The sequence below is a fragment of the Anopheles moucheti genome, chromosome 3, assembly GCF_943734755.1.
Source record: "Anopheles moucheti chromosome 3, idAnoMoucSN_F20_07, whole genome shotgun sequence".
Classification (NCBI taxonomy): domain Eukaryota; kingdom Metazoa; phylum Arthropoda; class Insecta; order Diptera; family Culicidae; genus Anopheles; species Anopheles moucheti.
This window is the reverse complement of record NC_069141.1, coordinates 32,931,183-32,942,537: the sequence shown is the minus strand read 5'-3', so window position 1 is coordinate 32,942,537 and position 11,355 is coordinate 32,931,183. Positions and strand designations below refer to the sequence as shown.

The following is an 11,355-nucleotide window of genomic DNA, read 5'->3' as shown; positions in this document are numbered from 1 at the left end:
ATTAATTATTCCCAAATGTTTGCAGGTCGGCTACCGATCCGGTTTACGCGCTAGTCAAAGCATATCCGATTTGAGTCACTCGATGAACATGTCCGGAGCCAGTCCAAACCGTACGCAACGGATAGGTAAGAGTTTCCAGCTTCACTTACCATTTGACACTCCACCCTTCATTCATGTCCACTTCATTGGTGTTCAGTTTTCTGTTTGTTTGATTTTTTGTTTTGTTTCTTGTACTAACATTTCACCTCACGACCAAGCTGACTAAATGTAGTGAGTTGTGTGGCCATCACGGGCTTGCTGTGCGTGAATCATTCACTTTTTTGTTATTTACACGTTTTTCCGCCACTTGGAAAAATTAAATGATAAATTTGGTTGAGGAAAAAAGCTAAAAATACGCAACAAAAAAAAACATTCGCACTTCTTTTTGGTGTAGGAGCAATCGATTGTAGAAAGTTGGCTATTAACATTAATTACTAAAGTAATTCAACTACTACTACTACTGCCACCGCTAGACGAACTACACTTTGAAACCATTCTGAATTATTTTCATTTTAACTCGAAACTCGAAATTGAATGCCACATTTGGTTTTGGTTCGTAAGGTTCAACTTGTTTCGTTTTATTCAGTCCAGTGTGTGTTTGGCAAGCCCGTACTTTCGAAAAAAAAACCACTCTTCTTTCAACCAGCAAACGTATTTTCTCTTCCCTATTTTCCATGCCGCGCGCTCATTCGCTTTACTTGTTCGACTGATTTTTCACACTACGGTAAATGGTACATGGGGATATGGTTGGGCTATTTCTCTTACGATGTTTTATATCTGGGGTACATTATAATGAACGGTCGCATGCGAATATCGGTATTTATACTTTAGAAGTAGATAATAGTTTAGGTTCCAGAATGTACCCAGCAGTGTCCGGTACTTCCGGGCCATACGGAGTCGGCTCTGCAGTGCACATAAATGCCGCAAATTTTCTTCACAGTGCTGCTCCACGATCAAAGCTTGCTCAAAACTGTATGCTTATGAACCAAATACAGCAAGAGCTTCCACCGTATCCGCGAGACGTTGGAATTTATGAACAACCTGCCCGGCCCGATAAACTGGACCTGGTTGAGTTACCCCCAGTGCCAGCCGATAAGCTGCGGAAACACCCGGGCATACTGAAGAACTATAAATCCTGCCCCGTTTCACCCGTTCACGAAGAACAGGAATGGTCCAGCCCGTCGAATCACGACGAATCATCGCATAATCAGCAAAAAACACACGACCGTACCGGTCGCCATGGGCAGATGCGTCACTCGATGTACTACGAAGATGCGAAAACGATACTGAGCATGATACATTCCGACACCGAAAAGATGATCCGAGAAATTACTAGCAAGTACGGGGATCTAGACGATATAAAACCGACGGCAGCAAAGGTAAAAGATGGCGAAAAACCAGCATCCGTGCCAGCACCTTCCAAAGAAACTGACGCGAAAGCGACCACTTCTCGTGACCAGCACGAGCACGGGTTCCTATCGGAAGATGAACCGAACTTTAGCTCCGACTCGCTGGAAGATTGCAGTCTCGATCTGGACTTAGAGCGACACGGTCAACCGGTACCGCCAGCAAGGAAAAAACACTGTGCCAAACACAATCCAGCCAAAAAGATGCAACTCTCACTGCCAAAGCGTTCCGTGTCCGACTACTTTATCTACGATCAACCACCGCAAGGTGCACCGTACGAAATTCCTTACCGAAACGTTTCGCTTTCGGACATTCTAGATGATGAGGAAGCGATCCGGCAGGCGGAGAATCGGTTCCTCGAAACACAACGACACTCGAGCGCTAGCTTCTTTCTGGGCCAGCAGTACCCGACGCGGAAGAGCCAGGAAAGCATCCTTTCGGATGAGTTTGGCAGTGGCGGTGTTAGTTTTTGTAACAGCATGGAAAGTATCCTTTCGGATGACTCCGAGTGCAAGAGTGCCCCGTTGGAAGTGCTGTTCGGGCGCATCCGGCGTGATCATCTCAATCAGGCCGGACACGGACATGGAGCTGGTGGTCGTAATGCGTCCAACTTCGAGTACAAACTGGAGGGCATTGGCTGCGCTACTTCAAAATCGTACGGCTCGAGCCCTAACGCTGGCAGTGGCTTCGATTACTATATGCAGGGTAACTATTTCCATGCGACCGCCACCGACAGCAGTTACTTCGGTATGGTGCACGACAGTTTGGAGTACGGCGGACATGAGCGTCGCTCAACTGTTCGCCAAGGAGCACCCGGAATGCCCACTTCGATCAGCTACCCTCGGTTTCTGCCCAGTCTTGGGTCTCCCGGCACAGCTCCCCTATCCACCGGAAGGGAGGAGTTACTTTTCAACGAAACATTCGAAGAGGCAGAAGATTTCATTCCGTCGCTAACATCGAAGGCAGCGCAGTATGGAGGTGCCACCGTCAAAAGTCTCAGCAAAGACTTTGCCAACCAACGGAAACAGATGAACTCGAATCCACTGTACAACTGCAACGATGGCAGCAACACTGGTGGGAACGGGGATCTGTTCATTCGCAAAACACTCAACGCCACAAACCAACACCATCAGATCACCCGGTCCGACATATTTGGCACGGAATCGTCCGTTTACGTAATGAAGAAGTCGTGCAGTTTCGAAATCGAAATGGGTGGTCGCCGAATAGCGCGAAATTCTAAAAAGTTCGAACAAAACCTGCAACGCTTCGAGCAGGAACGAAAGCAATCGAACGATCGCTTCCACCATCAGCAGTTCGGTGGTACGCTGGAGATGGATTACGTGCCACACAAACCGCCGGTTGCCCATCGTCGATCGGCCAGCATGAAAGGTCGCGGACGAGTGCGTTCGAAGGAGAAGTTCAACACGATCATTGGCCAGATGTCCAACTCTGCCGGGCAATGTGACGAACCGGCGATGATCGGCGGCAAGCTGCGTGATTTTGTGAACCGGGATTTTGTGATGCCACCAAAGTCTGGGGACGTTATGTCTGTGTCAGTTGGTGGAGTACGCCGTGGTGATGTTGGTGAGGAAAAGTCGTTCGAAGTGTACGTCGCAGAGAAAGGCGTCAGTGAGGATGATAACATGGATAGCTTGGAGTTGCTCTCGAAGGCAAAGAGTGTCGCTTGTGTTCGGAAGGAGAACTCTACCGATTCGCTCGAAGTAAGCGTCCCACCGGTCGAGAGCGTCACGGAGATTGGAGTAGAAGCGTTGGAAGGGATGGAACCAACCGAAGACGACGAAATGAATCCCGCGGATGAGGCTTTCGTCGCCGAAGAAGCGTTAGAATTAGCAAAGAAAAGTCTCACCCATGGTGCAACCAGTGAGCTGGAAAAGTTAATCGATCGTGGACTCCTAACAAGTGGTGAATACAACCGTTTCCTCGATATTGAGAAAAAGATCGATATCATCAACAAACTCGTGGAGCTGGAGGAGCGTAAACTCGAGCAGGAACGCACGGCCAAGGAGTATCGGATGCGCCCGTTCGAATGCGATCCACGCCAGAAGGGTTACGTGAAGAGTTTGACGGAAAACTTTGACCGATTGGCAAAAGATGCACAGGAAGAGCTGGAAAATGAGAAAAGCTGGTACCTGGCAAAAGCTCGCATGAAGCGCAATTTTAGCCTACCGGATGTGCTTGATTTTGGTGCGGATTGTTGTTGCCGGCAGCATGGCGGCAAATGCTGCGAACAGGAGGGCGAAGATTGTGGGTGCTGTGGGGACGGATGTGATGCGTACAAGCAGAAGGACGAAGAAGAACTGTCGGAAAAGGAGGAAAACTCGATGGCGGCCGCTGTTGCGGCAGTTGCTGCTGCCGTCGCTGCCATTGGGATGTCGAACAGCGATGAAGGTTTCTATGACTTGCTGTCAAAATATTAGCTGTTCCTATTTTGTTGTTTATTTGTCTACTTTTTGGTTGAGTTTTTCACTTTCTCTTTACCATTGGGGGAAGTGTTTGTCGATAGCGATTGTTATTGTTTTTGTGTTTTATTCGTATCACACTTATTTGCATCATAGAGTTCAAATGAAGAACTTTCAGCAGTGTTTCGATAAGTTATACGCTTTCTTAGTTATTTTTAATGTACTTTAATTCTACGCTTCATGTTCAGAATGATTTCCCGCCTCTTTGTAGTTGTTCATTTTGCTTTCTAGCTATTTGATGTACTGCTTTTTATGGCGTTTTTGTTTTGTTTGGTGTAGCTGAAAGTAATCCTCAAACTTCGACACGCTTTGCTTTAATATGCCACCGCTAGTCATCCACCAATGTCTCAGCCTGCACCCCACCACATCGTAAATCTTTCCCTCTGGAACGAATTCGGGTGAAGGTCGGGTGAAGATCGCGACTGATCGTTCGAAAATGCTCGTAATCATGTCGAAAAACGGAAAATGTCTAATACACCTCATACTATACTGTAAACAAACCCCTCCGTATTGGAACGGAACGTGTCGCGCCAGTCCATTCTTCGGATTAAATGTCGGTTGTTGTAAACTTGCGTCCCGCTCAGATAAAGCTTCCGGTTATAATGCATCCAGCATAGCAGCAAACACCATCGTAATCTAATTCACTACTGATCTATGTAAACTTATCATTCCGTAGTATTTCATGTATTATCACACGATAGCCAAACTAGTCCGTTCGTTGTATATAACCCAAGCTGTAGCTGTACGTTTACTTTCGTTTTGCACACACTTAGTGGTTGAAAGTGAATGATATGCCCCAAAGGCTAACGTTAAATGAATTTGTTTTTCTTTTCTTTTTCTTCTCGCTCTCTCGCTCTCAACAACTCATGTTGGTGTGTACGCGCCCGTTGCGTATCGAATGATGGTGAAAATCAAAATTAAATGGCGCCGATCCGAAACGCAAATATTCCCGTATCTATTCCCGCGTATGAAACAAATCACAAACCACCCACAAAAATAAAAACCCCCGCCCGGGAATGTTCCTTTGCGAAACAATTCCATAAACAATGCAACATAAAAACACACATACAACAACACACACACACATGCAATACATATATTTCCGGCAACATGTACACATACTCCAAATCGAAATTGTTGTGTAGGCGGTAATCCCCGAAGCTTAATCTCTGCGCAAGATAGTGAATCTTCGATTAGACGTGCTTGTTCGCTTAGTGATTTGAGTATGGGAAAAGGTAAAGCATTGATTTTATTTTTTTTATTCTATTTTTACTATTTCTTCTTCTTTCTAACTCTCTCGTGTTTGAGTTTGTCGAATTTGATATGTGGTTTTGTTAAGTTTTATACATTTTTTGTGTTTTTCTTGAATTTTCCACTTTTTATGTAATTGAGTATAGCAACTTCAATCATTGTTCACGTTTTTTATTAGTTCAATTATATTTTTCATTTGTTCTGGGTTTTTTTTACATTCTTAAGTTATCGACAATCATTCCATTTTGCATGAAAGTTTTTGTTTTAATCTCTTGAATACTATTTGATTATGTTTCAATATATGTTAATTTTCTTTCCACTTTCACGATTAAAGTTTGTTTTTGAATTTTGAAAAGCTTTCATTTTTCTAAATAAATTTGAATATCTTTTTAAATGTTGAGCCTTGAAGAATAAATGTTTCATAGTATCTCTTATATATGGAAATCACTTCAATTAATTCCTTGTTCACAATGCTGTAGATTTCGAAGAATAATGCATTTTTTTTCTTTTATGGATCTTCTTTTTCATTGTAATGGCATGAATTTCTGCTCTCAATGGGTATTTTTTTTTGGCGTATTGTTGTGTATGTTGGCTTAACACCACTGCACAGGCTACAAATCTCCCAATCAATCGACTACTGGCAGTGGGCTGTACAAACCATCGGTAAGCAACAGAAATACCAGCACACCGATACGCAACACGCCCAAGCGCAGTACCTCGTCGGTCGGTAAGGGAGGTGCGTCACTGTCTACCGGCATGGGCGTCCGTAGTGTCTCAGTCGGAATGTTGAACCAAGCGGTACGTAGTTCTTCCCTGGAGGTGGATCGCGAAAAATGATGCTATAATGCTTGTTTTCTGTCATGCTTTTACAGAGTGACTCCGAGGCGGAACCAGCAAACTCTCGAGGAGGTCTGTTGAAACCAACGATTTCGTCCCAAAACAAGATCAACGGCACGGGTAATGGGACCGGTAATGGCAGCGGTGGTAAATACATTAACCCCCGCAGTGCGGCTGGCATCATTAATCGGCGAAAAGGTCTACAAAGCGCTTACAGTAGTGGTAAGTAATTATAACCAATGCATGATAGCGGCATATTAACGATGATTTTCTTTACAGTAAATATCTCTACCGCTGGACAGGATGAATCTAGCTCGGAAGAGTCGCCCACCAGTACAGTAAGCACGGTACCGACGAAACCGGCCGTCCCACCGCGTCCCCGAAGCATCGCCTTCGAACACAAACGGATAGCGAACGTGAACACTAGTCTTATAAACGTGAAGAAAACGGTTACCGTCGGTGGTACTACGACCATTCCGTCCGAGTCGACAAACGGTAGCAGCGGTGGCAATAACAATGCCACCAACAACGGAGCCATCGTGCCAGTGAAAGACGCAGATCTGGACAATGCAGACCGTACGTGCCATTCTTTCAAACGTCAATGAAATAGTATACATCTAATTCTATGCTCGTGCTTTTGCAGTTACCAATCAGCTTTGTACGAACATCATCAACCAACTCGTACAAACGACCTCCACCGTCATACAGCTCCACCAGCGGCTAAAGTCAAGCGATGAGGCGAGCATCAATGGGCGCAACAACTCACTGATGCTGAAAGAGCTCGAAAATGCCGTCATTATGACACAAAATATGCTCACCAAAGTCACCAATCGGTATGTACCGAACGGACATAAAGCTGCAACATAACAAAATGCAGTATGAATTAAACCCACATTTTTTAACTCCATTATCGATTGCAGCAATCACAACGATGGTATCAACAACAATAACAGTATGAGCAATAACACAAACAATCAAATCATGTACGAAAAATGTGTCGACATGCTCAACCAGGTGCAAAAGCACGTGAATAACAACGGCTAGGACAAAAGCAACCGGAAGCGGTAATCATTAACATTGTGTTCATATCCTGCACAACGGTGCAAGACACGGAAAGGATATGCAAGGAAATGCATTCAGAAACATTCCCCCTTCCGGACAAAGCCGTCAATTTTCTTCGAAGGACAAAACGAAACAATGTTTGTCGCTAGCAGGTGTACGCACCGAGTAATAGTTTTTACGTTTTATTTGAATGGATTGTTCTGTGTAGTAGTTGCGTATTCGATGTAGGTATTACAGGCTCTACGCGTAGTATTATCTAAAGTTTGACTACATTTTACATGTGTCAGTACGATCGCGATCGAATCCAGAGGAAATTCATTAGTCGATGAAGATATATATCAGCGCCATATCTAGATTGAGTTAAATTAAGAAACGATGAAAAGCAACAACAAAAAAAAACACAGCAAACACAAAGACATATAAAAAACCCAGCAAGTTTTATATGGTAGACTTTCCTTCCAAACAAAAAGCGCCTATTAACTAATGAACAACAGCAAGCAAGTTGCTTAAGTTTATCCCTCTAGCTCGTAATATCACTAGCATATTCATACAGTTTTTTTTTTTTCGTCAGCAGTCGGAAGCAAGTTTCATAACGATTCTTTAATCTTGTGTTTCCGTTGTTCGTCCACAACACTAAATTAACGATGCGATGTTTAGCGTTAGTTTTTCTTTGTTAGCCAAGCTTTAGGCAGTTTGTTGAGTTGAAGGATTTGCAGATTGCGGCAGATTAGTGAGTAGCATATAATAGACAAAAATATCCATGCATCAACGCCGTCCAAATGTGTGTTTGTTTGTTTTAGTCGCGAATTGTTAGTGTATTTGTTGCAACAGCAATGTCCGACCCTGCCGGACACCGGACGGTCGGACAGGTTTGGTTAATATAGCCCGATGGATGATTGAAAGGTGTAGAGGTTCGAAAGGAACTCGAAAAGCTGTAGTCGTTAATCTCTCAGTTTTGTTCAAAAGCGTTGAAATTACGTTAAGCGTTTTTTTTGTTGTGGCAAACGGTTAGTTTAACGTTCTTCCTCATCCCTCCATGTGCGACATCACGAAGCAGACGAATGCGTTTTAAAATATCGGGTACATCGAATCGCACCTTACGTTGTGTGCCGTTTGTAGTGAAATCCCGTCTTAATTCAAACTTTAATAATCGATAGTTCATACAGCGGGGACGAAGTGTTCATGTGTGAGGGAAAAGGGGTCTCCGTTTCAGTCAGTACTAATATTTAGCCTAACCAATCTACACAGCCCACGCAAACCAACACATTAAACCAACTATTAAATCATATTGATTTACTTTCCCCGTTAACGGAAAAACACTAAATCATATTTAACTGCACTACTATTTGCCCCCGTGTAAGCGTCCCCGGGGGGAGGTCTCCAATGAATGTGGATGGGAATGTGGTAAACGAGTAAGGAATTTAGCAAGGAATTTAATGTTTAATCAATGTGCTGTGGATGATGTGACTATTCTTAACAAAACTGGTCAGGTCGGATGTAGAAGCGATGGACATGCGTGTGTGTGTCGGTATGTGTTTGAGTTGTGTATAAAGTAAAGCCGATGTGAGAGGTTGAAACCACGTATTTGCTGTACATAGATGCTTGAACGAACGATACATCTTGTATTTTGTATTCCCTTTGGTTCGGTTTCCCCGTTGGGAGTGTTTGAATCACTAACTCTAAACTCCAAGGCACCCGGTAGTGTAGGCACCGTTCGGACTAGATCACAAAACCAGCTAAAACGCGGGTTGAAAATATGTACATGAGAGAAGAAAATACTGTACCATCAGTGTACAGCAGGAAAAGTACTTATTTTACTGGTTTGAAAGTTAACTAAAAGCAATGCGCTGCGAAACAACACAAACCAACACAATTGTCTTTCCAAAATATGATGCAAACATAACCTCATAACTATTTTGTGAGCCCCCCAGCTCTAGGGTATAACGAAACAAGCTGCAAATTAACCGAGGTACCTTTAACACGGTAGATCACACTATCAATCGCAATCGCGGTTGAGCGAGTGTTACAACAAACGTAGCAATTAAATGAGGAAGATAAAAACATCCATGTTCCCGGTTTGCGGGTCAAATAGTTAGTAACATGTGAAAAAGTATTTACAATTGAACGATTTCAACTACCACACACACACACACACACACACACACCCGTGACGGTAACGCAAAACGTAGAGAGGTACTATTTTGCCGAGCAATGTGCAAGGCTCCGTGTCAATCCACTTTAGATGAGGATATTGGTGCAGTCCATAACATGAGGCTTACAAAAAGCTTCAACCGATTATCTATCCAACTGCGAGTAAATTCTGGCACGGCCTGCAGACAGGATCCCTAGGTGTGACCGACAAAACAGTTAAGAAGCAGATAGAACAAATCATACACAGACGGGTAATACGAAATTGTTCTTCAAGCTTTATCGTGCAACACTCTTATTAACGTTTCCACGTTTAGCCATTGTCATTCCCCGTGAGAGGTACTTTGTCAACACTAAAGTCTCAGCTTAAAGTTTCTGGAGAGATATACATCCAGCAGGTAGAAAAAATACCACTTTTTAGAACACATAATTCGAAACATCTGTTCAATGCATACTGCAAGCGCCTCTCTAGACTAACATCCAACTGCAATGAAATTTTAGCATACCGTGCACATTTTTCGACCCTGCTAGGTGTACGTATCTCCTGTCTAAAGTCTTTAAATATTCCTTCAATACCGTGGAACCGCTGGATGTTGTCAGTTTCCATGCCAAACAAAATAATCTAACCGGAACCGGAAGCAGCAAATCGAAACAGAACTAGTGGGGTAAGGTTGTGGGAGTGAATGAACTTACAATTAAGCGTGCAAACACAACACTCCACACCGTAACGAAGCGTTTTGGTGGCTATATATTTCATATTAATGCAAACCAACCGTGTACCGTACCGTATATTAAGATCTATCGCTATTGCTCTGCATTAACTACATCAAGTTATAAGTACATATATAAATAATTATGATTATCTCCTTTCGCTAATCCCGTCGTTACTACTTCACTCACACACAAAGCGTTACTCACACACAACGTGACAAAGCTTCACTAAGCATTCAGCAGAGCTGTTAATAACACAAAACTCACACACTTATCCAACACACACATACACCGACATACGAAGGATTTTCGAACGGGAACCATACCAGAACTGAATATAAAATAGAACTCTGGGGGGGGGGGGGGGGGGGGGGGTTTTAAGAGTGTGGGAAAAAGAGCGTAAAACCCCATTAGAAAACTATGCAGGAATTGGCATAGTCGGAGTAAAAGCGAAACAATAAGTGTTGGGAATGTGAATAACGAGTGAAAGTAATTTAATTTAACCATACTGATCATAAATACTAAAGCCAACCCTAACTTTTGACAGCCAGGCAGAGGAAAAGCAGACATCAGGCTACTGAGATGAAAAGATTTGTGGAATGATTGTGAGAACATGGAATGGAAATATATTAAAAAAAAAAAAAAGCAAATACAAACAAACAAACAAACAAACAAAACAAACAAGAAAATTAAAAACCAAAACCTATCGCTATATTACGCTTATCAGGGGTGGCGCTATTGGGTGGTATTATTATGAAAGAAAACACTAATGTGGCTTTGATACCGCTGGTTGCGATTTAATACTACCTATTTTACTTGCCCCCTGTGAGTAACAGCTTACCAGTACCGAGGCCGAGGCCGTTCTTCACCAATAAAAACAAGTAACTGCTTATCTGCTTCCGCGCTGATAGTTTAATAATATCGGTTTGGTTCTCTGCTTTCGATGATCCAACGATCGAAAGCTAGGAGAGCCACACATTACCTGCCGAGGACAAATCCTCCCGCGGGACCGGTTCCTTGCTCAAACCAACGGACGATGGCAAGGAATTCTGTCACTTTGGGTCCGGAAAATTTCTCCGCACAACACAGGTAGGTTTGGTACATGGTATTGTAACAAAAAAAAATCTGCTTCTTTTCTATCAAAGTACCGTTGGTAATTCCTCTGTTAAGTTTTGCTACGTGTACTAAACTGTAAATACTAACAGTTTTCCCTCCCACAAATACGCACACGCACCCACTCGTTTGAACGTTACCGTGTTAGACAATAAGCACAGCAAGTGTACATAAGTTTACAGTGGAGAATCCAGGTCAGAATTATAGTTGGGGTCTCTAATGTTAAAAACGATGAAGGAGGGGGGGCATTGAAGCCCTCGAAATGATCTGCAACCACATTTGTCCACTTTTCCTATGATAGTCCCGG

The 11,355-nt window shown here is 43.3% G+C and overlaps 1 protein-coding gene across 1 annotated transcript in view; it reads left to right on the top strand.

Annotated features, from left to right (window-relative positions):
• The window catches only part of LOC128305406 (uncharacterized), a 63,173-nt gene extending 53,948 nt beyond the window's left edge, over positions 1-9,225 (top strand). Inside the window, exons 8-15 of the mRNA XM_053042839.1 lie at positions 26-125; positions 871-3,855; positions 5,072-5,161; positions 5,788-5,975; positions 6,050-6,236; positions 6,294-6,590; positions 6,658-6,847; positions 6,935-9,225. Of these exons, the coding sequence (XP_052898799.1) occupies positions 26-125; positions 871-3,855; positions 5,072-5,161; positions 5,788-5,975; positions 6,050-6,236; positions 6,294-6,590; positions 6,658-6,847; positions 6,935-7,058 (4,161 nt within the window). The 3' untranslated portion in view covers positions 7,059-9,225. The remainder of the gene's footprint in view (positions 1-25; positions 126-870; positions 3,856-5,071; positions 5,162-5,787; positions 5,976-6,049; positions 6,237-6,293; positions 6,591-6,657; positions 6,848-6,934) is intronic.
• The last annotated feature ends 2,130 nt before the right edge of the window (positions 9,226-11,355 follow it).